The 24,940-nt window shown below is 37.6% G+C and overlaps 2 protein-coding genes across 5 annotated transcripts; one reads left to right on the top strand and one right to left on the bottom strand.

Moving 5' to 3' along the window:
• Positions 1–3,015: 3,015 nt before the first annotated feature.
• LOC119992491 lies at positions 3,016–21,442 on the top strand. 4 transcript variants are annotated; one of them, XM_038839216.1, is made up of 6 exons: positions 18,173–18,632; positions 18,719–18,899; positions 18,985–19,048; positions 19,371–19,515; positions 20,563–20,630; positions 20,953–21,442. In XM_038839216.1, the coding sequence occupies exons 1-6, from the start codon at positions 18,575–18,577 to the stop codon at positions 21,001–21,003; spliced, it is 567 nt and encodes a 188-aa protein (XP_038695144.1). In that variant the 5' UTR covers positions 18,173–18,574; the 3' UTR covers positions 21,004–21,442. The 4 variants fall into 4 exon arrangements, 2 of the variants coding, with proteins under 2 accessions (XP_038695144.1, XP_038695143.1); XM_038839215.1 differs by having other exon boundaries at positions 20,855–21,442; XR_005466405.1 differs by lacking the exons at positions 18,173–18,632; positions 18,719–18,899; positions 18,985–19,048; positions 19,371–19,515 and adding exons at positions 3,016–3,593; positions 4,375–4,604 and having other exon boundaries at positions 20,855–21,442.
• LOC119992493 (probable calcium-binding protein CML26) lies at positions 10,614–11,701 on the bottom strand. Its single transcript, XM_038839217.1, has one exon. It carries the CDS (start codon positions 11,294–11,296, stop codon positions 10,724–10,726), a length of 573 nt encoding a protein of 190 aa, XP_038695145.1. The 5' UTR covers positions 11,297–11,701; the 3' UTR covers positions 10,614–10,723.
• Positions 21,443–24,940: the final 3,498 nt, after the last annotated feature.

Raw genomic sequence — 24,940 nt, 5'->3', positions numbered from 1 at the left:
AATAAAAGCAAAATAAAAATTTTAAAAATTATTTCTCTCTCCGTCTCTCTCTTACGTCTCTCCCCATCCTCCATCCATCCCCTCATTCTCTCTCCACTCTGTCCATCTCTCCCCCTCAACCTCAAGATCCATGGCATTAGCGACCTTCTACTCAAGATCCATGGCATCAACATTGTGACTCGCGTTTCCATTGATGGCCTCCTCCTCAAGCTCTTCCTTTCGATTCGAGCTTCCATCTATTTTTCTCCATCCCTTGCCGTTAATGGCATCCACCAGTAAATCTGAGCCTCCAACGGTGCTATCTAGGGAGATCTGGAGACCTACCAAGAAGAAGAAAAGGCGATGATGTTTCTTGTTCAACATCTTCATCTTCAACATCCAAGATCTACAAGATCGCTTACTAATTCTTGTTGTTTCATCCATTCATGTTGTTGATTTGACCTTATTTTAATGATTGAAGGATACAGTGCCTTATTACATTATTCTGAAAGGGAACAGTGTCTTATTACACTGTCCAATCTGGACAGTGTAAAAATGATTTTGAGTTCATTTGTTTGCGTTTTAGTTTCATAGAAAATGAATTGAAATTATTTTGGATAGAATTTTTATGGGATTTTATGCTCTGACTCATTGTTACACATTGAATTTAATTAATTACGCTGTCAATATAATTAGTTACACTATCCATTGGGATAACGTAATAAAAAACTGTATCAATTTGAGCCAAAGCATCCCAATAGGATATTGCCTTATTACATTGTTTAGTTGCAAACAACGAGACTAATCATCATTTTTCAAAAGAGATATCGCACTAAGACACTTTCTTTATTTTGGACAACGCAAACAAACCTTACAGTGGCTTATTACATTGTCAAAATAATTAGTTACACTGTCAGTGTAATTAATTACAATGTCAATGTAATAAGCCACTGGTGCTTCCTTCGTCATTTTCCAGATTTCAAACATAAGATCTGCGTTTTTCATGGTTTCTTAGTTCTTAAAAGTTCAGCTATTTTCTAAACATTCTAAAAATCATTTGTTGTGGACGCTCCAACCGGCATATTGCTACTTCTTGATCGTCAACTTCCAGGGTGTTCTCCACATGTTCACTCCATCCCGAAGACAACGTCTTTCACACTAATCACCAACACGAAACCTTAAACGAACCTCACAAAATTTAAGAACGCTGCTCTATTTTTTTCTTGAAGATGCTGCGACTTGGAGAAGAAAGAAAAAAGAAAGAGGGAGAAGATGGAAAAGAGAGAAGAAAGAGAAAATAAAGAGGGAGAAGATGGTGAAGAGAGAAGAAAGAGATATTAAAAAATCTCTAGATGAGAAGAGGGAGAGAATGGATGAATACAATAGGAGTAAACAACAAAAAAAATCCCTAGATGAGAGAGAAACGAGAATTGCAGAATTAATTATATTTTTTATTTAATTGACAATTTAGTTATTTAATTGGATATCTATGTGACATGTTGAGTTGTACAATCACATAGATTAGGGAAGATTAGGGATGAGAAAATTAAGAACACATATCATTTTCGATTGGGATATATTCATGTCTATTCATTATTTTACGATCTACACAACATAATTGCGTTGCTAGCACATGAAGTCCTTGATTATTATTCCTTTTTCAGTCTTGGTCGCACGGGAAGGTCCATCAACTTTTTCTTTTTCTTTTATATATATATAGAGACTAGAGTAGGGTCCATCAAGTTGGTCACATTGGTTGGGGTCACCAGTAGTGATTGGTATGTCCACACTGCCACACATCTGGAAGAAAGATTATCTTTTCACATCGCACGTAGAATAAAACCAAAATTTGCTTTAATCGCACGAACATGCCTGCCGATCGCGCGAGGACGCGCGATTTTGTCGCGACTAATGGACTATCCAATTTCCCACCCACTATCCAAAGGAAAATTACACTTTTGTTGTTTTTTTCTTTTCCTTTTCATTGGCTGGGTCCCCATGCGTTGTTCTCAGATGACTATTTGCTTTTTTTTCCTCAGTGCTACAGCAGCAGATGACTAGCTCTGTCCACAAAAATGGATTCAATAAAAATTGATGATCGTATGATTCTATAAACAAATAAATGGTGAAAAGTAATAAATTTTTATTAATTTTCTCACAAAAACATATAACCAACCCAAAAATAATAAGATAAAAGAAATGTAAAATGACAAATGAGTCATTGGTTGAGTGGCAATGACTTTGTATGTCTCTGACTGATATCATGGGTTCTAGTCTCATCTCCTCCGAATATTTATAAGGAGGTGTGTGGGTTTAGTCTGCCCCTGCGTTGGCTTGATAGTTTGCCCCTGCGTGGGCTTGACTTGTATCTCCTGCGTGGGGCCTGTTGACACCTGTACTTTCCTAGGTTTGATCTGGTGGTGTGTCGTATATTGTACTTATACTCAAAAGAAAAAAAAGAAATGTAAAATGACTTTTGAAAGTTTAAACTGACAATGCAGTTTTATCTGCGTCGGGTAGTTGGACAACCGTCTAGATAGACGGGAATATAAGGAATCTAAATAGCAAATATTTTTTTGAGAGGTGAATTAGTAAAGATAAGGTTATGATTGGTGTTTTGATGATATCAAAAGAGGCACTAGGGATTTCGGGATTTATGTTCAAAGGTTCATAATTGTTATGTTGAATTTGATTTTTATTTCGATCAAAAAAGATATCATTGAATCCGTAAGACCAATCAAGACACAAATATAAACTTTTTATTCTTTTTTTCAAAATTGTTTGAATCTCAAACTTAGGGAGAAGTATTGAAAAAGCTCTTCTACTTTGTAAAATAATTCGACTGAGCCCTTTTATTTTTTTTTATCATTCAAGCCCATGTACTTTGAACTGTTAGTCCTCCAAGCCTTCAACCATTAAATTCATCTGATACGACCATTTTTTCTAGCTGGCTTTTTTTAAAGAAAATAAGCAATTACTTGTGGAATGACATTGCTAACATACACAAGCACTCACTTTCGAAGAAAGAAAAATCATAAATTAAAATTAATAAAACCCTAAATATTCTCCTCTCTCTTCACACTTCTTTGATTCTCTCATCCTCTCTGCAAATCCTCTCTTTCTCTACACACCACCACACCCATGGCAGCCCCAATTTCAACCTAAAATATTCTCCTCTCTTTCTCTGCACACCACCACATCTGCTGTTTTGATCAAAACTTATGGATGATGTTTATGTTTTTTGATACTATTATGAGTTTATTGATGTTGTGACTAAATAATATTAGTTTGTTGACGTCGCAAATTTGATTTTCTAAGTCTTTGCAATTACTCTATCTACCTTTCTTTGCAATTACTCTATCTACCTTTCTTTTCATATCAAAAAGGCATTGGGTATTTCGTGTTTATTGCTCTACATTTTCATCTTGACTTGGAGGCTTCCACGCACTTTCTAAGTCTTCGCAATGGTTTTTCTACTCCATCTGGTATCTAGCTTTCTTTCTATATCTCGCTAGCTTTCTATCCCCAGCCTTCACATTTCTCTCCATTGTGTTTCTGCTCTGCAAATCTACCTTCATTCTTTGTTCTCAACTTACTACTCTTAATCGCAAAAGGTATGTCCAATATTTTTTATTTGTTTTAACTTTATAATTTTGTTGTTTTGATTGGACTCCTACGATTATGGAGTCTGTGTGGATGTATGCCATGATCTTATACAAGGAGAGTCTTGTGCATGTGTGGTGTTGTGTTCGACAGATCATACTGTTAAAGTTGAATTCATTCTTTGCTTGCAGTGACTTTGAATTTCTATGATTCCCTAGTGGCTCTAATTTACTTGTGCTATTCATTGGATCTAGAGACCGCAATTCATTTAAAATTATAGAGTTTACAATTTAAATTCAAATAATTTAAAAGATGTGTCACACTATAATACACTTTGTTTTTTTATTTATTTATTAAAACTTGTAACTATGTAAATTGTAAACTTTAGTAACAAACAAAATCTATACTGCGTGTTTGGTACAACGAAACCGTTGACGGACTCGCTGTGCAGTCGAAATCATTGTTATAGGTGGAACTCCCTACCATTGCAAGATTACACACCTCGTACATTAACTTGAAAAGAATATGGCACAATGAACTTGCCCTAGAATCCTTTTGCAAACTAGATTATCTTTGGTGGTATGGTTGTTAAAATCTACTGAATATTCCATCTAATATGCTGACAAGACTCCAGAACCTACAAGCATTGCTGAACATTGCAAGTCAATGAATGTGATATTTGATTTGGAAGGCCAAATGCTTTGGAAATGCATATTACAAAGCCCAGAAAACTAAAGTCCATAATAATCAGTGAGTGTCCACGTCTAAGATATATTTTTCCATTCTCTGTAGGTATTGTTCGTCAGGAACTTGAGGAGTTACATATTGAACTCTGTTGGGCAGTTGAGAAAATTGTTGCAATGGAAGGGGTCGAAGCGGATGTTAGGATCGAGCTTCCAAAAGTCACTTTCCTTATACTTGAAGATTTACCAAAACTAAGAAATTTCTACCCTGGAATTCAAGGGTATTCATACCTCAGAATGACCACGGTTAAAGAAATTGGCAGTAGGCGGCGCTCTCAGGTATTTTAGTCCCTTGCTAACTTAATCTCGTATTTTGAAAGCAATACCTATTTCAAATTTTCAATATGTGAATTAAACTATGGTGGGCTATCAATTAATCAGACTATTTAATTAAGTTTGTAAGCCCTAATTAAAGTCTAAACTATATCTAGGAAATTAAGACAAATCACAGTAAGTCCGACAACGTAAGCCACAACAAAGGGGGAATCATTACCCTTAAAAAAGAATAAGCAGAAGATGAACATCTAAGGTGGCAACAAATGCAAGCTTAGAGGCTTCAAGTACTCTTTTGATCATTGTTGGAGAATTTCCTATCTTCCTAGTCCTCCAACAAAGACAACTAACCCTTCCCACAAAAGAAGGGAGGATCTTGAGATCTTTCATTCCTAGGGCTTAAAGACTCGCTTTGAACCTTTTGTCTTCGTCTTTTCCAACAATGGCAGCTAAGCTAGTTCAATAGAAGCTAGATTTCTACGTGAAAGCTCAGTTTAGCCAAGCCTTGAAAGCAGTCTACAGGTCCTGAACTTTGTGAAAATATGATAAACTTTGGAGAATACCACATAGCACAAATAAATATCCAGAAACCAAATAGTATAACACCAATGTAAGAAGTCATAAAAACAGTTTATCTTCAGAAAAACAGAAGCAACAATTACAGGAAAGGAATTGTATTACCTGTAATGTTGAATTAGGTATTTTATTACCATCACCGGGAGTTGGCATTAACTTGATCGCTAGTGAACTCCCACTATCTGCAACTTCAGGTCATAGAAAAACACCAGGAAAAATACACACATCAATAAATATGAGATGAACCAAAAGAAATGTTATTTGCTCCTTAAACACTCCCTAAGAGAATAAATGTAAACTTAGCAGCCTCAGATTTCCATGGCATTGGTAGTTTCCTTTTTTCTTTTAGACAATCGGATGACCGAAGAAATACGATATGAACCTCCCCAGAACGTAGCATAAACCTTCTCAGCTTCTTTGCTAAGAAATGAACCAAAATACAAATCAAAAGCCGAGAAACATTGAAGACCGATCCTCAATATAGAGAAACCAAAAGCATTAAGATATCGCTTTTAGAGAAAAAGAAGAAAAAAATTGAGAAAATGCATCTGCAGGTGATCTTTTTCATCCTCTCAATAAAATATCTGACATGATCTGAGCACGGATAGCTTCCAGTTGCGTTAACATAGTAAGAATACTAAACTTTAATATGATACTAGCTATCAATTGAAACTACAATAATCCCTAGCTATGCAAGAAACCCAAACACATCGTAAAACACAATATGAAACACATCAATGAACCTGAAAAATGAAGATAGCAGCAAATAGATGTTTTAATAGCAGAGTTTGTAATGCTTATGCCATAATAGACGAATATCACATATTGACCAAGTGAAAGCAAAAGAAAAAGAAAAAAAACGTGAAATATCAATAAAGTAAGGTAATGACATTGCTCCCAAAAAATATAAAAAAAATGCTGCAAGAACAGATGAACAAAGGAAAGCATTTTCCAAGGTCTTATAAAGGAGGAACATCATAGCTATTCCCCAGGTCTAGGGTGATCATCCGGTTTTCATCAACAATGATGCCATGTAATAGAAGCAACAAAAATCTCATAAATAATTGAATGTTCAAGTATTGTTCCAGGAAACCAAAAAAAGGACATTGTGTAGTAATTACAGACATATGGATATGTGAAGGACAGGAAGCCCCAACTATCATCATGAACACAATAATGGAAATATAAATTCCATATTTAGAGCAAAACAAAAAATCTAAGAAATTGGAAAAAAAAAAATTTTGAATAGAAAAAATTTATTCAAGCGCCAAAGGGGCGCAACCCACAACTGCACCAAGGACGAGCAGTTAATAAGATCAAAAACATTTCTAGGGAAAGACAGACTCCAGAAATTTAGACAATCAAACCAGTTTACAATAAAAAAGTCTAGGGAGGAATCCTTATTTTCGAAAATTCTGTTGTTCCTTTCTTTCCAAATCAGCCACATAACTGACATAGGAATGAGCTGAAAGAAATTCTTTTGGTGCTTGTCTTTTCCAATAGAAGCCCATGCGAGCAGCTCTTTGTCTACAGTATTGTGAGACCCACCATAGCCCCAATATCTTCCAAACATTTTCCCAGACCTTTCTGGACCAGGGGCAACGCAGGAACAGGTGATTAATAGACTCCGAATCTGCTTGACACAAATAGCATCTATTCACAAGAGAGAAGCCCCTCCTTTGCAGGTTGTCTTGAGTTAAGATTCTCTGCCAAACAACCTCCCAGCAAAAGAAAATAACTCTAGGAGGACCCTTAGACTTTCATAACCAGAGCCATGGGAAAAGATTGTTACCAAGGTGCATGTGGTCCTTTAGAAGCTCTTTATAAAAGGAACTCACCGAGAACAAATTACTGTTTTCCAACTTCCAGCAGATTTTGTCTTCTTTTGTGGGATAGGTTTTTGCACCATAAACCAACTGCCACAAACTAGTAAACGTTTCCACTTCCCAATCTTGAGCCTCACGAGTAAAGGTGATGTTCCAAGAGGTATCTCTATCATGAGTTTGAAGCAATTGAAAAATGGAGGCCCCCTTTTGAGTAGCTAGACTGTGAAGATTTGGGAACAAATCCCTAAGAGAAGTGTCTCCAGTCCAGACGTCATTCCAAAAGCTTGTAGAGTTTCCCTTACCAGGTTGATAATAAGTCAAAGCAAGCCAGACCTCCCAACCCTTTCTAATGAATTTCCAAAGGCTACATCCATGAGGGTCTCTACTCTGCTTAGTACACCATCCACTATGCTCAGTGCTATACTTACAAGCGATGATTCTCCTCCATAATTGATTCCTACTGGTCGCAAATCTCCATAACCATTTGCCTAGTAAGGCTTTGTTAAAAGTCAACAGGCATTTTATCCCAAGTTCTCCGACTTCTCTAGGGAGCTTGACACACTTCCAATTCACCAAATGCACCTTCTTGCTCTCCAAGGAATCACCCCACAAAAATCTACACATGATCTTCTCGATTCTACCAGCGATGGGGGAAGGAATGGGCAGGATAGACATCATATAAACTGGGATGCTAGAGAGGGTGCTCTTAATCAGCATTAACCTTCCAGCTTTTGATAAGCAATTTCTTCTCCATCCTGACAGCTTCTTGTCAAAACTAGCAATGAAAGGACTCCAAATATTATGGTCTTTATGTTTAGCACCAAGCGGGAGCCCGAGATAATTTGTGGGCAAGCTGCAAATGCTGCATCCGAGAGCCTCAGCTAAAACTTCAACTTGTCCAGTACTTCCCAGAGAATGATATGACTTTTGCTTAAGTTGACCTTCAAACCCGAGATAGCTTCAAAACCTAAAAGGATGGCGCGAAGGATGTTAACTTGCTCCACTCTTCCTCCACAAAAGCACAAACCATCATCTGCCTATAAAAGATTAGACACAATGACAGTGTTTGTTATATTGCTGATAGTGACCCCTTCAAGAATGCCATTTGAGACGGCTCTATCCAACATACAGCTCAGGATATCCATTCCTAAAATGAAAAGGAGGGGAGACAGGGGGTCACCCCTGCCTAACTCCTTTTGAGGAGTGAAAGAATTCTGTCGCAGCCCCGTTCACCAAGATTGAAAAGGAAGCTGAAGTAACACACTTTTTTATCCAGCAGATCCACTTCCTCCCAAAACCTTTTTCTCTCCAAGACTTTGAACAAAAAATTCCAGTTCACATTATCAAAGGCTTTCTCCATGTCCAGCTTGCACATGATACCAGTTTTCTTGAGTCTAGAATAATGGTCCACAATCTCATTTGCTGCCAAGGAAGCATCAACAATCTGCCTACCTTCTACAAACGCATGCTGAGCCTCGTTGATAACACTTCCCAGAACTTTACTTAATCTCTTTGAGAGAAGCTTTTCCAACCATTTATAAATGCTACCAATCATGCTAATTGGTCTGAAATCTTTGATGTCGTGGGCCAGCTTTCTTAGCAATCAAAGTGATGAAGGTGGTGTTCAACGAATCCATGAACTCTGCGTTCTTATGGAAGTCATTAAAGACTTCCACTATGTCAGCCTTCACAATAGACCAGAATCTCTTTAAAAACTCCATAGTGAACCCATCCGGGCCCGGGGTTTTATGACCCTTACAACTATCAAGAGTTTCCTTTATTTCATCTTCTTCAAAAGGCCTTTCAAGCCAAAGCACATCTTCCGCATTTACAGCCTTGAGGGGCAGATCATCGAAAGAGGGCCTCCACTGAAAGTTTTCTTCAAACAGGTCCATGTAATAAGCTGGAATATCTGTCTTTAAACTCCCTTTAAGGGTAGCTTCTCTGCCATTGATGCGCATAGATTTAATGTAGTTCTGATTCCTGTGAATTGAGGCCATTCTGTGAAAAATTTACTTGTTTCTATCCCCCTCTTTAAGCCCACAGATTCTGGATTTTTGTCTCCAAGCCGATTCCCCTGCCTTAATAAGATTGGAGAGCTCTCTACGGCTAGCCTCTCTTGACCCACAATCAACATCTGAGAGGGAAATCCCCGAATTTTCTTGATCATCAAGTGACTTTATCTCTTCTGATATATTGGTAATAGGCCAATATATAATCTAATAATTCAACAGCTTAGTAATTAAAGAAAAGATGTTGCTGTTTAGACATCAAGATCCAAAAAAACAGAGCTATACAGCAGATACGTTCTAAAACAAGAAAAAAAAATGAAAAATTAAGAATACAACATAAACTCTCCAAGCTGTTGTGGTTTGTTGTGGCATGATTAAAAGTCAACAAACCACAACAGCTAACAAAATAAACACTGTAAATATCCCCTAATTAAACACCAGAGAAGTCACATATTAAAAAAAAAAAAAACTCACATGTCCAGACACGCTAAAACAAAAGGTGAAATATATTGAAATGAGATGAACCTTCAATCCTCAGGACTGATTTTTTTTAAAACAGACTAAACAACTCGATGTGTATGTGCCAATTGAAATCAGTAATAGCAAGAATAATAAGGCTTAAGGAAGGAACAAGGAACATAGGCAACAAACCACGCCAAAGTGCCAAAAATGACAGGCAAAAGTAACCTGATGCTTTGTCAGTCTTCTGCGAATGGCTCTGGTCTTCTTAGGACGCAGATCAAGGGGCATGAACTTGTTATTCTTGTAAAACTCCCTCAGTGCAGCCTTTTGGGTCCAGGAAATCACAGTAAACACTGGGGGAATCGACAATCTCACCACCTTGCTGCATTGAAATTTGAAAGTAATCCCCTCACATTAATCAGTGCAAAATATAGATCCAAAAACCCATAATAAAGCACCATACAAGTCACATAGAAACCAAGTAATAGCAAAACTATTAATCAACCACAAGCAAAATTTACAGAACTAAGCTCCATTATATCAGATAAAATCATACTCAGACTCAGATAAAACTTGGCAGATCCATTGAATAATTGAAATTACACACCTGAACACTGAATGATAAAATACAGTGGATAACTTCAATTGACAAAAGCAATATTTCTCCAAAACTAACATATGAACAAATTATAAGGATTTGTAAATTGACAGTTAGAAGTATATGATAGCTTTCACTATTAATTTTCTACTATTCTCTATCAACATAAGCAACTTAACAAATTTTAGTCAATAACCTGATTTATGGATAATCCACAAAAAAAATCAAACTCACAAGCACAGCTTCAAACAATAACTAAAAACCAAAAATTCAATTGTAAATCAGTATATGAATACATTCATGAAAAAAGAGACTGGTCGCATACATTTTAGAGAGCTTGTTAGGTGTGCCGGTGACCTTAGTGACACTGAGGAAAGCGAGCTACCCTTTCGATTTCTCTCTCAGCTCGTGAACCTTAATACTTTCTGTTCATCTGTTCATCGTTTTCATTTCAAAAACACACACACACAACCATTAGAAACAGAATAAGCAAAAACGAAAACATCAAAAACAGAATAATCTAAAACGAAAGGAAGATTCATGAACAAGGTGAATATTCTGATATTCCATTTCAATATTCAGATGAAACAGTTTACTACAAAACAAAACGTCTCCATCACCAAAAGTCTAGTAGCTAGCCTAGAAATTGGATCACAATTTATCGAACATCATCGTCTTGAACTCCTGGAAATTGACATTCCCGTCGCCATCAGAATCAACCGAGCGGATAATCTCGACGCAGTCGTCCATGGAGCATTTGAGGCCGAGGCGGTTGAGAACGAGGTGGAGCTCGGAAGAAGAAATGAGTTCGTTCCCGTCCTGATCGTACATGTCAAACGCGTCGCGCAGCTCCTGAGAAGGGTCGGAGGTGGTGCGGCAGAGGTGAGCAAACTCATTAAGGCTGATGAATTCGTCTTTATCACTATCAATACCATCCATTATACGCTGACGCTCGCTCGGGGAGTCAGATGAACCCATCGCCTTCAGCACGCCGCCGAGCTCCGACATCGATAACTTGCCATCTCCGTTGGCGTCATATCGGTCGAAGACTTCCTCGACCTCTTCCATATTAGGGAGGGAGGAGTTCTGATCGGAATCAGAGTCGGTGGCGTTTGCTGCTGCTGTTGCCATTTGGGGACCTGTTAGAAAGAGAAAAATCAGAAGGACATTGACGACGCAGAGGGCGGCGAAGGGGGGGAAGATCTGGTCACAAAGCGAGGGCATGTGGCAAATGATGAATGCGGATGGGGGCGCTGTCCTGATAAAGCTGTGTTACTAAATCTCAGCCATCCATATAATCTAATGGCTGAGATTTAGTGCTAGCTCTCGTCCCATACAACTAAAAAAATTGAACAAATAAATAGTGCATTTCCATGTGTTATTGATCATTTGAGTTCAGATACCAATGCCAATGCCAGTACTTACTGATTCCTATGGATAAATTGAGGATAATTTGCTTTTTCTTTCTCTTTTTTTTTTTAACTATGACTAAGTGTCATGATTAAACCATAAATTCATCATATCTATCTTAATCTTCGTGAGATTTATGCAATGTGTAAACTGGGATTACTCTGCAATCTACACTATTGTGGCTTGAGACTTTATGGTCCCTAAACACAAATGTCATTTGAATTTACTCATCTGCTTATAATTTGCAGTGAATTTGAAGCTATCTTTGATGTTGAACAACTCAGAAGGACTTTACAAGTTGATGTTTGAAAGGAGATTGGAAAGAAAATTGATGCAATTATATTGGAGATTTTGTTACATTGGGATAAGTCTATGATGCAGGTAGCTCCAGGCCAAATCTTGATGCTGGTGACGTGGACAAACCCCAACCAAGTATCACATGATCTAGTCAATCATCCTCTTTTGTCCTGAAGTAAAAAGCTCTTATGTGATGTCTCTATTTTGTTCTCGGTTATAGCCGTTGTGGCTTATGTCTACTTTTTAGTGGTATTTAAGTTTGGTCCTTGTAGCCAAAAATGCAGATCTGAAAGTTGTATGAACAAATCTCTACAGAGACGAAGTAGAATAGATTTCAGTTGTTATTTGCTTGTAATATTTTGATGAGAGTAATCTAGCAAGAGCCGAGAGGGCACCTCCATGTTGTGATTCAAAGCTTGCTTGTTTATGAGTGTTCTGAAGTTACTGACAATTAGGCAAAGAGCCCAGTGCCTACGGGAGCTGCACCAGTCTCTGAAGTGGAATTACATGGTGTTTATAGCAGTTTCCTTATTACCTAGATGAAGCAAACACGTAACAAGTCGAAGATGGCGCTCGAGTAATTAACAAACATAATTTAGATTATATCCAGGTACGTTGTTTAACATTAGCCCAGGGCATTCAATTCCTAATCATCTATAATGCATTTTCTTGGAGAAAAAATTCCGTAATAACTCTACAGTTAAAGCGTGTTTCTGTTAGAGCACTATTGAAATGGGTGACCTCATAAGAAGGTAAAGCTATGGATTGAAATTTATAATGTAAACGTTTTACCAATTAATATGAATTTGAATATGAGATAATATCCACCAAGATAAAATCAAGGAATCATGATGGGTGTGTTGGATCAGATGGCATCATAAGAGGGGGTGAATTGTAGACTTAGATTAAGTGGTATCTTTTTCGATTTCAATGGAGTATAACCCAAAACGGAAGCAATTAAAATAAATTGAATATAAATATAAACAAAGATAAGCACGTAAAGCAACCCGCTAGTGCACTGCACAACGGTTTTGCCTTGTCCAACGCCGCACCAAATAGACAATAACACTAATCGTAAAAGAAGACTTGGAAGAAGCTGCAAATGGTCATATGTTTTAACGAAGATCCTATTGTAAAATAAAGACAGAACAGCAAGATTTATGCCACTGACCCACATTAAGTTTGACAGGATTACCACTCCTTCAAACCACGAAAGCGAAGAAATGAATTAAGAATTTCAGATTTTTCAAAACCGTTAACTATTCGATAATTAAGCAATAAAATAATTTCGTTTAACAATACCATTTGAAGAATGAATTATGTTAAAGAAAGTCAAAAAATAAGATACAATCATACAATTAACTCTGGAGCTTGGACCACATTTGCATCATCGAACACCTCCTTTGCATCTCTCTTGTTGGTATGGACCCCCTAAAAGGCACACTAAGTCACAAAGAAATTAATGAATTAGGGAACAGGCAATGAATTAAGTGACCATTAATGAATTACCGGAACGCCTTAATCCTAGCTGGTTTAACTTCAGTGCAGTCTTCATTCCAGCAATGATAGTCAGTTTCAAGTAGTCATCTTTGTTGGAGTATCTCATAGTGTAAGAAATTTTGGTTCATAATTCACTGATAAACACTACTACATAAGAACACCTCCGAAAGATTTATTGCAGGAGGTATAAACCAGATTATCTAATTTGGATACGACATCAATACAACCACAAATTTTAAGGTACCAATACAATAATATTGACACAGGATAGAAGGGCCATCATGCTTACTTAAAAAACAGAACAGAGGTGTATCACCATTTCTGACCCATCAGATTTGGTTGCGTTAAACATTTGCTGTAAGGGGGAATTCAAAGGTATGTTCCCATGTCCAGCTAGAATCAACCAATCAAATGTAGCATTAGAATCTACAATCTTGAAAAGACTTATCTATACCAAATTTAGATTCAGTCATTGCTCAAAAAAAAGAATGATGTTAGAAAATCCCAACCCTACTAATATCCATGATATTATCCGCTTTGGGTTTGCCCGTTTACATGAATACATCAAACCCACACGACTTTGTTTCTTCCTAGCTAATAAGTGGGTCAGTGCTCAACTCATTTAATTAAGGAAAATACCTTATACATGTGAGATGAGGTTTACTCTTATAAACCCACATCTCTTGGCATTGCCAATCGATATGGGACTTACAAATAGTCATAAGAAATGAATAAATGAACGATCTCTCATACCATCTCCCACCCTGTGCAGGTGCATAACACTGAACCCTAAAAAATTTAGGGAATCAACTATATACACAGTGGAATCATCATATGCTCTCTTCAACATCGCCATAACTCACTTGTATTTTGCTAGCTCTTTTCTCTATGATTGGAAGTAACGCAGCTGACCGAACCACTATCTGACCTAGACACCAAGGACTTGAACCAAATAATAGTGAACAAACCATTTCAAAATAGGACAAATATCCTAGATTTTTGGGATGCTCCAATCATTTTTGAAAAAATTGCTGGGATCTTATGCTGTCCACTTTTCTTCTCCCATCCTATCCTACTTTCTATAATGAAGTGGACCCCTTCCCAAGAAAGGCCGAATTGGAAGTTGGACGACCCTATTCTTCAAAGGGAAACCCTTTCTATACATAAGAAGATTTGCACGTCCCATAAATTCCATAAACTTTGAGATAACAACGGGAAAGACAACAACTGGAAATAAATTTTTAAAAAGGCAGGTCCAATACCCCTAGCATAATCAGGGCAAGTGGAATGGACGATTCACAATTCCACTTCTTTAAATAAATCATTTTATTGAACTTGACTTAGCATAACTCAGAAAGAGGATATATATAAGAGCATTCACAAACAAAGAAATCAATCTAGAGAAATCCATGAGTTTAGAGAAATCAAACACTAAGAAGAGAAAACAATTGCGACGGCTTACGCCTCCAACTTCGCTCTACTGTGGTCTCTGTGTCTCTTCGTCTCTGTCTGTCTAATCCTAAAATAATTAAGAGTTTGTATTTAAATAGTCTCCCCTCTTTCCTAATCCAAATTTACTTCGTTGACTTATTGTAAACCCTTCTTTTTAAGTCTCTAACGTTTTTACTTTAGGTCTCCTCTTTGTCTTCAAACGTTAACTTCAAATTCTGACAAAAGTCACACCTTCCTCGAGGGTGGACCTCCAGGAAGGGGATCCAGAAAGGGCAATCTGGTCCGCAATTTCTTTGTGCCTCAATCAATAGTTTTTCATCCCAAACCTGAAATTAAGATAAAACGCAAGCTTTAGGCAATATGATAGTTTAATTCAACACAAACTAGACAAATACAAGTGCAATTATGGGTATAAAACAATGTAATTATCGAGTATATCAAATACCCCACACTTATCTTTTGCTCGTCCTCGAGTAAAATAGAAAAGAGGGAAAAATAAAATACGAAAACTAACTCACTTTTACAGGAATCGCGGTTTCACTTAGCATGAGACACAAGCCTTTAAACCCTTAGGTGTCCCTAGTAAACGAGTTATAATCTTGTGAGGGTTGTCTATGTTTTCCTTGGCTCAAATCTTATACCTCCAATAAGTTTCAATAGAAATCGTCTCCTTATGTATTCCTTAGCTATTCGCTTAATCAAAGTGTTTACTTTTGTTTGGAAATCCACACAAATAAAATGTACACATCTCGACATCTTAGATTTGTGGAAACAGAATTCCCTTTCTTAAAATCCTCTCCTGATGATCTCTCTATATAAGTCTCTTACTACATGGAATCAGCTCTCATCTTCATTTTCTCCACCTATTGCCTCTTTACTAGGTTATGCTTCTCAGCCAGTAGTAGCGCCAACCACAGTAGCGCCACTGTCTCTTCTGCAGCAGCCACTCATCACGCTCATGTCGTCTCCATCTGCGGAACGAGGTAACTCTGAACTTAATGACTTACATACTACTACTTCCTCACCTCTAAATGACTCCAACTCCACCGAACCACCATCAGTCATTCATGTACCTCCTATTCAGCCCTCCTCTTCTACTTAGCAACCACCCACTCACTCAATGAGTACTCGATTCAAAAACAATATCTTCAAACCCAAACGCCTTGATTACGCTACTACAAATCACCCCCTACCCGAATCCATTGAATCCACCTGTGTCACATCATATGTTAAATTGCCAAATAAGCAAGATTTCTGGATTAAATGCCACATAAGCAGAAAGTTTGATTGAGTAGCGTGAAATCTGCCCGGATGAATTGTTTGTCTCATTTTTGAAATTTTGGACGATGATACTATAACAAAAACATTTTGGATGCTAAAATTGTAACAATCTCTATTTTTTGGTACTGTTAAATATAATTAGCGGGATGAGGGACGTTGCAATGAACCTTGCAAGAAATTGTTCTAATCTTGACCATCATTTTAATCCAACGGAGTTAAAAGAACAAGGGTAAACACCACACGACTAAAAAAAAAAAAATTAGACAAGATGCTTGGGCTTCCCTCTTCTCTCTTCTCATTGGCGCTACCCCCTCATCTCTCATCTCCCATCTCTTCCTTCTCCATTTTCATTCTGAGAAATCCTTGGCTCGGCACTCTCAATAGACCCATCCCACTGAAGTGTCGATCTTTCTTATGTGTTCTTTGGTTCTTTAAATTATCAAATGGTTTTGAAGAAATTTTGTCATAGCTTGTGAATATAAAACTCAAAACTTTAGAATTTGTAAAACTTTTTTCTTTTTAATGATAAATAAGAATAAATTTTTGTCGATGACATATTACGAACATGGCTTTCGTCCATAGGGGAGAGGGAAGAGGGAAAAGCGAAGCAGATCTGAGATGAGAGTATTAGACGGAAGGAGGGGGATAAGGAAGGGGAAGATGAAGATCGAAGTAGATCCGAGTATAATTTTTTTGAGTGGTATTTATCCTTTTGTTTCCATGATTAAAAAAATTTCAAGTGGTTGTTGCAAGGTACATTGCAACCCCCAATCCCATAATTAACCCACCAAAATTTATTAGATGAACCTTATTTGTAACCCACCGTTTAGTAAGTACACCTAAAAAACTTGCACAAAACCTAATCTATCAACACCCCCATTTGACCCTACCATTCTGCCCTAAATTCCCTAAATCATTTCCCTCCTTCTTCCCTTACTTGACGACGACGACAACAGTGGTTAAGTGCTGATGATGACAATGGATGATTCTAGGCTCACAAGGGATAGCAGCATAAGCAATAGTGACAACATACTCAATGGAAGCAACAAAGACCATAAACATCAAGGACTTGATTGTGAGACATAGGTAAGAAGCAACACCCATTTGAGAAGATCATTGAATTTGGTTATTAAAGCATCGGAAACTGAGGAGAAAACAAAAGAGGGAGAAGGGGAAGAAGGGAAGAAACAACACCCATTTGTCATAAGGTTTTCTTTGACTCATTTTCTTGATGGTTTTTCCTTTTACCCTGTCAATATCTCCAATTCCGTCTACAAGCTCATTCATTTTCAACGGTGGTGGTGGAGGAGATGATTGAGATTTTGGTGGTGGTGGAGCATAGGAATGGCAACGGGTCGGGTACCCTTCCATTTAGGAAATACCAAAACCGTTTCCATTTAATATACTCTATACCAAAACCGTTCCAAAACCATTTAAAAAACCATTTAAATTTTCAAACCTGGAACCGTTCCATAACCGTTTATCATCGGGTATCCGTTTACCATTTAACTTTTAATATTTTTAATTTTTTCTTTGATGATTTATATTAATATAAATTAATATTGAGTGTGATTTATATTAATTATGATTTTATAATTCAAATTAGTCTAATTTATAGTTTTATTAGTGTGTTTCTATAAATATATACGTTTTAATATGTTTTATCATGTTATAATTTAATATCCTAGTAGTATACCTTTATAGATGATTTATAATATTATTACTATAATGAATCTTTTTATTAAACGGTTCGGGTACCCTAAACCCGGCACCAAAAACCAAACCCGACCCTAAACCATGACGGGTTTGAAAACCAAATCCAAAACCGTTTCCAAAACTTATAAGATCGATTTTCGAGTTTTAAACGGATCGGGTACCCTATGGATAGTGTTCGGATCGATTTTTTTTACCATCCCTAGTGGAGCGAAGTCATTGGGGTGTAGTTAAAAAAAATACAAAATGGAGGTGTACTTATAATTATTATGTTCTTGATTGAGATTGTTTAGATTGGAGTGGACTTAATAAATTATGGGGTGTAAGTAAGTTTATCATTCATTGATGGGTCTCTTTTTTGGTACTCGCGCGTTTTGTTTTTTCTCCATAGCAAGCGGAACCACGTCGTTTGGCTATTATTTCCCTTCCTTGGACAGTGGAATCAGCTGATGATCGCAAAACGGCGTAGTATGAAGCTCTCATGTTGTTCATGCATCTAAGTGGTTGCCTCGCAATGATGTCTCTGCCAGATTCTCCGCAGTTCCCTTACGCATCTCTGGGTTTTGCTCTGCGGTTCATGTTTTTTTCTCTGGACACACACAACCTAGATTTCTTCCCTTGGTTGGAGTCGCTGAAAGCCGGAATGGAAATTTCTGGGTCTGGATCGGGCAGGTGGGGGAAGAGCAGGGTATGGGCATGTAAGAGGTAGATCGAGTTGGGTAGGCGGGTGTTTTGTTGCGTTGAAGCTAGCCAGGAGAGGTCGCTCCCTGCGGTAGCAGCCCGACAGTGAGTTAGACCGTGACCATGGTTGTGTCTGCAGCTTCTGGCGATTAGTTGTCAACGACAACCATGTTTTGCTACAGAAATAACTCAAGAAATCAATTTTCAGACCCACCAAAGAAACCAGGTGAAAAATAGACAAAAGCAAGCTGCATCTGTTCAATACCAGCATCATATTACTAAATTTGATTAGAATAAGAATAATCACACCAGGAAACGTGAGTCACGAACACATCTCAACAAAAGTTATGGCCAGCGGCGGCATGGTTGTGGCCAACTGTGAGGAGGAGAGGAGGAGCTGGAGCAGGATGGTGTCGATGATGGAGCCAGTCGTTTGCCGAAAGCCTCGCAGATGGGGCATCTTGAATCCATCCATCAAAAGCTGTGCTCTTAAGTATGTTTTTGTCTCACTCACTTCAATCTCTCTGAATATAGTTGCGATACTTTTGATTTTGTCCTTTTATTAGCTACAAATCCAGTCAACAGGTAGATATCGGTGATGCAAAAGCGGGGTCAGAGCTGCTGGATATCATTTTAACTAAGGTTAATCTCTCTTCTTCCACAGCTTTTTGTTGGTTAGGTCCGAATCTCATCATTCCAACCTTGATTCAAATTTCTTGGTTGATTTGTGAATTTTTATTCTGATTGATCATATTATTTTGGGGTAGTTCATGCTATTTTGTTCAGTGTTACGTAGTTGTGTATTTTTATACTGATTGTTGCTTGGTTAACAATTTCCTCTCCCTCATTCATTTGTATTTGCATCGTAGCAAATGCATTCATGGCTCCCTGGAAGATCATGGGATTGTACTTCTATGATTGCTTTTGAGTTCTAAAGGTTTCCCGCCATGATGTCCTTTAATAGGCTGAAGAGCTTCATGATGAAAGGCCAGATCTTGGAGATGATTCTGACAGTGACAAGGACAATCAAGATGAGGGTAATGTGGAAGGAGACTTTTCCAAACTCACAGGGAGGCAGACAAAATTATTTGAGTCGAGGCTTAAAGATGGTGAGTTTGAATTATCTATATAGAGTATGTGAATCTGATTTGATTTCAACATTAAGATGCTCTCTTTGTTGAGGAGTAAGCGACACTAATTTGGGTGGTCAAGCTCCTTACGAGTTTAACCAAAGATGGGGCTTAAATCTTAATTCCTGTTGAACATCGAATAAAAGAAAGATGTTCTCTTTGTTCCATTTTAGCATTACCAGTGTTATCTAAACTGCTTCTACGAGTCACATTAATAGGCTAAATTAGTAATGACCGAGTAATATGATTTCAAACATCTAATGTATTTGTGACTTTATGGCCCCCAGGAGGGCAAACTTTATCCATCCATGGCTTCCTTTTCAATAAAGGAACTGAAGCATATATCTCAAAAGCTCATCTTTTTTTATGTGGGGTTTTGTGATTCTTACCTCATTCTCCAAGTATTTGAGAAGCATTTAGTCTTCCATTCTTTAGTTACATGCACAATATTTCAAATTCTGATATTGGTCGATTAAAAATGTTTGTTGCTTCTTTGCTAATTTTTCTTATTCATTCATGAATGCCTCTGTTTTGACATGATTTATATCTTTATCAACAGATAATTTTTTATGCAATAAACCTCAAAAAAATTTCGCATCACATACAGTAAAGGTCGTAAAATCACCAAGTAAATACCAACATTATCCACTTTCAATATTGATGCATACCTTGGCAAATGGAAGATGTGGCTCTCTGTTATTGTTGCTTTTTCTGTAAATGAAGATAAAACTTATTGTAACCTGCGTCCAGGAGAACCTTTTTGAGCATCAAACCAGTGCCATATGTCACAAATGTATGTCTATGATTTTCAGGCCTAAGTCCAAATGTTCCAGATTCATCTTTCTTATCATTAACCATTGCCAATCATTCCTTACTTTGTTTCCAACCATTCCTTAGTCATGTATTGTGCTTCTGTGAGTTTGGTGTTTGCTATGGGTTCCATTTGCGGACTTATTTTAAACTTTTACCAGTTTTCTTAATTATTTTTAATGATCTCATTGAATCATTTGTGTTTCTTCTGGGCAGGTTTCTTCACTTTGTGGAGAGAATTCAGCTGCTGTTGGGCGTCTATGCTTTGTCTTCCACCTTTGGTGGTGAGTTTGGGCTTTGTAATTCGTTTGTTCCATGCCATGACAATAAATAATGGAGCGATTTCAGCTTTTAGCGTTCACTAATTTTGTTCTTATGTTACATCCGGATTACTTTAATGATTCTTGCCTCCTCCTCTGAGTGCTTTGTTTTTTTTTTCTTTTTAATTTTTGATTCTTGCTTTTCTGATTTGGATTTGTAACCAATTTTGATTCTTCTAAGACTGGAGGGTCAAAAATTCAACTTAATTCATGACATTTGTTTCTGCATCTGTCTTTTGACACAAAGTTGGTCATCTTTTCATTTGTTTGGTGCCGCGGGAGATAGAGGATGGTGGCCTATAAGAGGAGGCGTGGAGCAAATCGACAAAGCCCTTAGCCAGAAGAGCTACCACTGCAATCCTCTTATGGTCAATGACTTCCTTGAGAACATAGGCCGTTGCAAAGCTGAATCCCGGTGTAGCAGCAGTGATTTGAGATTTTCCGATCTTGCTCACGAAGGGTTAATTATCTCCTCTCTCTTTGAGTTCTTTGCTTTAGTAGCTTTGAATTCATTTGTGGTTTACAATTTTTTATTTTTATTCAGGAAAACTTGAGGTGGAATTTCCGTATATGTTTTCCTTGTCATTTTTGTTTATCTTTTACGGTTGGTTATTTTTCAATCATTGTTATCATGCAATCGCCGACTTTAGAAGATTCTGTGAACGGTTGTTCGTGTGGTTCGTGGCTGAATTTGGAATCGTTTTGTTCTCTCTTACAGTGATGTATTGTGCCAAACTTTGTGCTATCGATTTTATTTTGTTTCATGGTGTTGCCTATCCCTATCTATTGACTTCATCCGGGTGTTTCCACTATCCATGATTTTCTTGGTTCAGTTGCTCCACCTTTTCTTTAATTTTTGTCGTATGATTCCTTGCCTATACAATTTAGGGCTCGAATGGTTGTGTTTATGCAGCTGATTTGGATGGCTTTCAAATTTAGTCTGTGAATGGATTTGAAGCATTGCTTTTTGGGTGTTGGATATGCAAGAGGCAGAGTTGGCAGAGGCTATGGCCTCGGCTGTGGAAGGATGGGCGGTCCTTCAAGGGGAATGTGGTTACCAAGCATATTAGAAAGGTGGTTTAATGCTTTTTCTTTGACTAAAATGGATTTTGGACAAGGTTGTTTAGTTGGTGGTTTGCATTTATCCGAGAGCTGAGTGGTTAGTGATATGCTGTGATTCATTTACTCATTTTTGTTGTTACCTGCCCTGGAAAGCCAAACAGCTAAGACATTCGCCACAAATGGGGACGAAAGTGGGCCGGGTCGTCCGCGAGAGGCTCAAGGGCGGCCTGTTTGAGGCCCTGCCCGAGCTTGGCTCGAAACACAAAGAGCCGAGCTCAGGCCTATTTTGAAGCCCGCTTGGTTAAACGGGCCGATCTTGGGCTTGGAGAAGCCCGGCTCGTTGGCCCTAGGGCCTAGATATATAATGTATATGTGTGTGTAATGTAATTAAGAAGCCCAGCAATCAATAGCCTATATGATATGTAAAAGCCCAAAACTACCCAAGCCCATATTAAGAGGTTTAAACCTTGCAGCCCAGCTCTTCCTTCTAGTTGTTTCTACGGTCTAACTTCTACCATTTCTAATCCCTAAATCCAATCCAGAGAGAGGGAGAGGGCCAGTGCCGTTGTGCGTGCTTAGTGTCATCAACCACGATCCACGATTGTGATGCGACGCGATGAAGCTCAAAAACTCTCCTGGAGATGATATGGCTAAGCATAGAAGGTTTTATCTCTCTCCTCATCCTCTTGTTCGGGTGGAGGCAACTCTCTTCCACTTGGGCCTCTCCAGTGGTGGTGAATCTGCATGATAAGTTCTTACTAACTAGCAAGTGGATTGAATTTATGTTGTTGATGTATCATTGTAATGCTAATGCTTGATGTATATTGGGGATTGAATTTATGTTGTGATATTGCCCATGACATGAGAATTGAATAGCAGAGATTGGAAGGAATTTAGGATTTTACGGCTTTTTTATTGGTTAATGTTAAAAATGGGTCGGGCTCAACGGGCCGAGCCTAGGGCCTGTAAAACTTAAACCAGCGGAGCCCGAACTTGAGCTTATGTTTGTGAGGCCCTATAGGGCTCAGGCCGAGCCTGAACCTCCTAAAAAGAGAAAGAGCCCGAGCCCGAGCCTGCCAAAGCCCGGCTCAGCCCGGCCCTATTTCATCCCTAGTTAAAATCAAACAAATTAGTTTTTAGAAAAGAGCGGTCAGAAGCTTCACTAGAAAGGCCATATCAAAAGAAATGCCTATCAATAATTTTATACAGTCAAGTTGGGGGCGGGGGCAAAGGCTCAAGAAAAATGAGAAAAAAATGGGGTTCGATTCTCATAGCCCTCGTGTGCATGGATCGCTGCCCCAATGAGTCACTAGTTTTTCAATCTCTCTCATCTGGCATCTCAGTGCAGTCCTACAGCTCACGAGAGAATTTGCACACGTCAGACTCGAACAGGAATTAGGAACTGTATCAGGAGTTAATGGGGCAGCTGTACATCAAAGTATAGCAGCCCCGCTGTAACAATTTTAAATATTTATCTTATTTTTAAAAATAATAAAAAATTATATATTTATAGTATTTTGTTTTACGAATCTAATCATATATTTTTTGTTTGAAACAAAAATCAAATTTATCAGGAAAAAGACAGAAAATTTGAAGTTTATATCCAACGATTCATAATTATTATATCTTTTTTATGTTGAATTTGATTTTTATTTCGGACAAATGATATATCATTAGATTTGTATAAACAATCAAAATACAAATATAATTTATTTAAAATTTTTAAAAAATTTATTCTAAACTATAATTGAATTACAGCGGGGGCTGCTGTCAAAAAAGTACAGCAGCCCCCAATAACTCCTGTATCAGAGATTGCATCATTTTAACTCACCAAGTCGTCACATGATTGTCTCTTATCTTATGGTTCAGATTCATTAATGCACTATAAATCACCATTCAAGTACAAAGATTAAGCTCCATTAGAAGGTCCTCATCAAAGTGGAAGAGACGACTAATTCCAAGTGTCACCATTCAAATATTAAGCTCCGTTAGAAGGTCCTCATCAAAGTGGAAGAGGCGACTAATTCCAAGTGTCATGGACAATATTTTACAAGTAAAATTGGAATAACTATACTCATTAAAATACACTCCCCGCTTGCGCTAGTAATATATGAACTTCGTGAAAATCCAACTCAATAACTGAGATACATCCATCTCTTAAAAATAAAATAAAATCAAATCTAGCTTTCGAAAAACTTTGGGAGAGGAGGAGCAGCCGCCGCCTCCTCTTCACTCCCCACCCCTTCCCCTCCTCCTTCTTGTCCCCCGCCTCTCCTACCCCTCCTTTCCCAGCCTCTCCTCTCCCCTCTTCTCCTCTTCTCCCAAACCTTTTTTTCTTTCTCCTCTTCCCCCATGTTAGATGTGTCATTTCTTCATCTAGATCTGTTTCATTTTGTTATGTTTTTGTGTTTTGAATAAGGATTTTATTCTCTTCTCTGGATTTCGATCTTCTCCATTTGTCGCGAATCTTCGATCATCGATATTTTACTAGTTGTATGCCCGCGCTTCGCGCGGTACATATTTTGATTGGAAAATAGAAATGTGTGAGAATTTTTCAATACTTTGTTAACATGAAGAGCAGTAGAGTAGAGTTTTAATTGTAGAAAATAGAGATGATTGTGAGATGAAGATAAAATATGTACAATACCTTTTTTTAGTTTGCTAAGGAAAAAAATTTCTAATAGGGTGTAAGAAATTTGATTCATAAGAAATAAGTATGTTAAGAGTTTATCAATTCTTATTTGCGTCGTTAGTATCTACAAAGTGTTATAGGTCACCAAAGCATGTTTATGAGACAATATTGTATGGTTAGTACAACATTCTCTACAAAGTGACATTCAATATCGAGAAGTACAATGTAGCATAAGTAATATTTTTGAAATTATATTTTTAGAATAAGATTCTTAATATTTTTAGAATAAGATTTTTGAGTTTATATTTTTGAAATGTTATGTATGACTGGTAGATTTATGCCTATAATCACTTTGACCTTCAACAACTTATTGAATTCTACCATGCTTTCCTGTCACCACTTACATGTTTCAATACCAAATGGGCTGAATTTATTTACACATTAGAACAATATAGCGTGAGAAAAACCTCTCATGTTGTGTATGTTGCAATCCAAACAGACTACTAAACCTGACCAAACTCTAAACATACACAATACATCAATTAAATACTACAAAAACACACAAAATACATCAAAAACA

Source organism: Tripterygium wilfordii, chromosome 23 (assembly GCF_013401445.1).
Source record: "Tripterygium wilfordii isolate XIE 37 chromosome 23, ASM1340144v1, whole genome shotgun sequence".
Classification (NCBI taxonomy): domain Eukaryota; kingdom Viridiplantae; phylum Streptophyta; class Magnoliopsida; order Celastrales; family Celastraceae; genus Tripterygium; species Tripterygium wilfordii.
The sequence above is the reverse complement of the archived record's forward strand: the minus strand, read 5'-3'. Positions and strand labels throughout refer to the sequence as shown.

What these genes read in the sequence shown, in the direction of transcription:
- LOC119992493 (XM_038839217.1), bottom strand. Translation starts at nt 11,296, where the DNA reads ATGCCCTCGCTTTGTGACCAGATCTTCCCCCCCTTCGCCGCCCTCTGC.
- LOC119992491 (XM_038839215.1), top strand. Translation starts at nt 18,575, where the DNA reads ATGTTTTGCTACAGAAATAACTCAAGAAATCAATTTTCAGACCCACCA. An exon ending in AGACCCACCAAAGAAACCAG is followed by an intron (nt 18,633 to 18,718) that starts GTGAAAAATAGA and finishes TAATCACACCAG; the next exon opens with GAAACGTGAGTCACGAACAC. An exon ending in TTTGTCTTCCACCTTTGGTG is followed by an intron (nt 20,631 to 20,854) that starts GTGAGTTTGGGC and finishes CTAAGACTGGAG; the next exon opens with GGTCAAAAATTCAACTTAAT.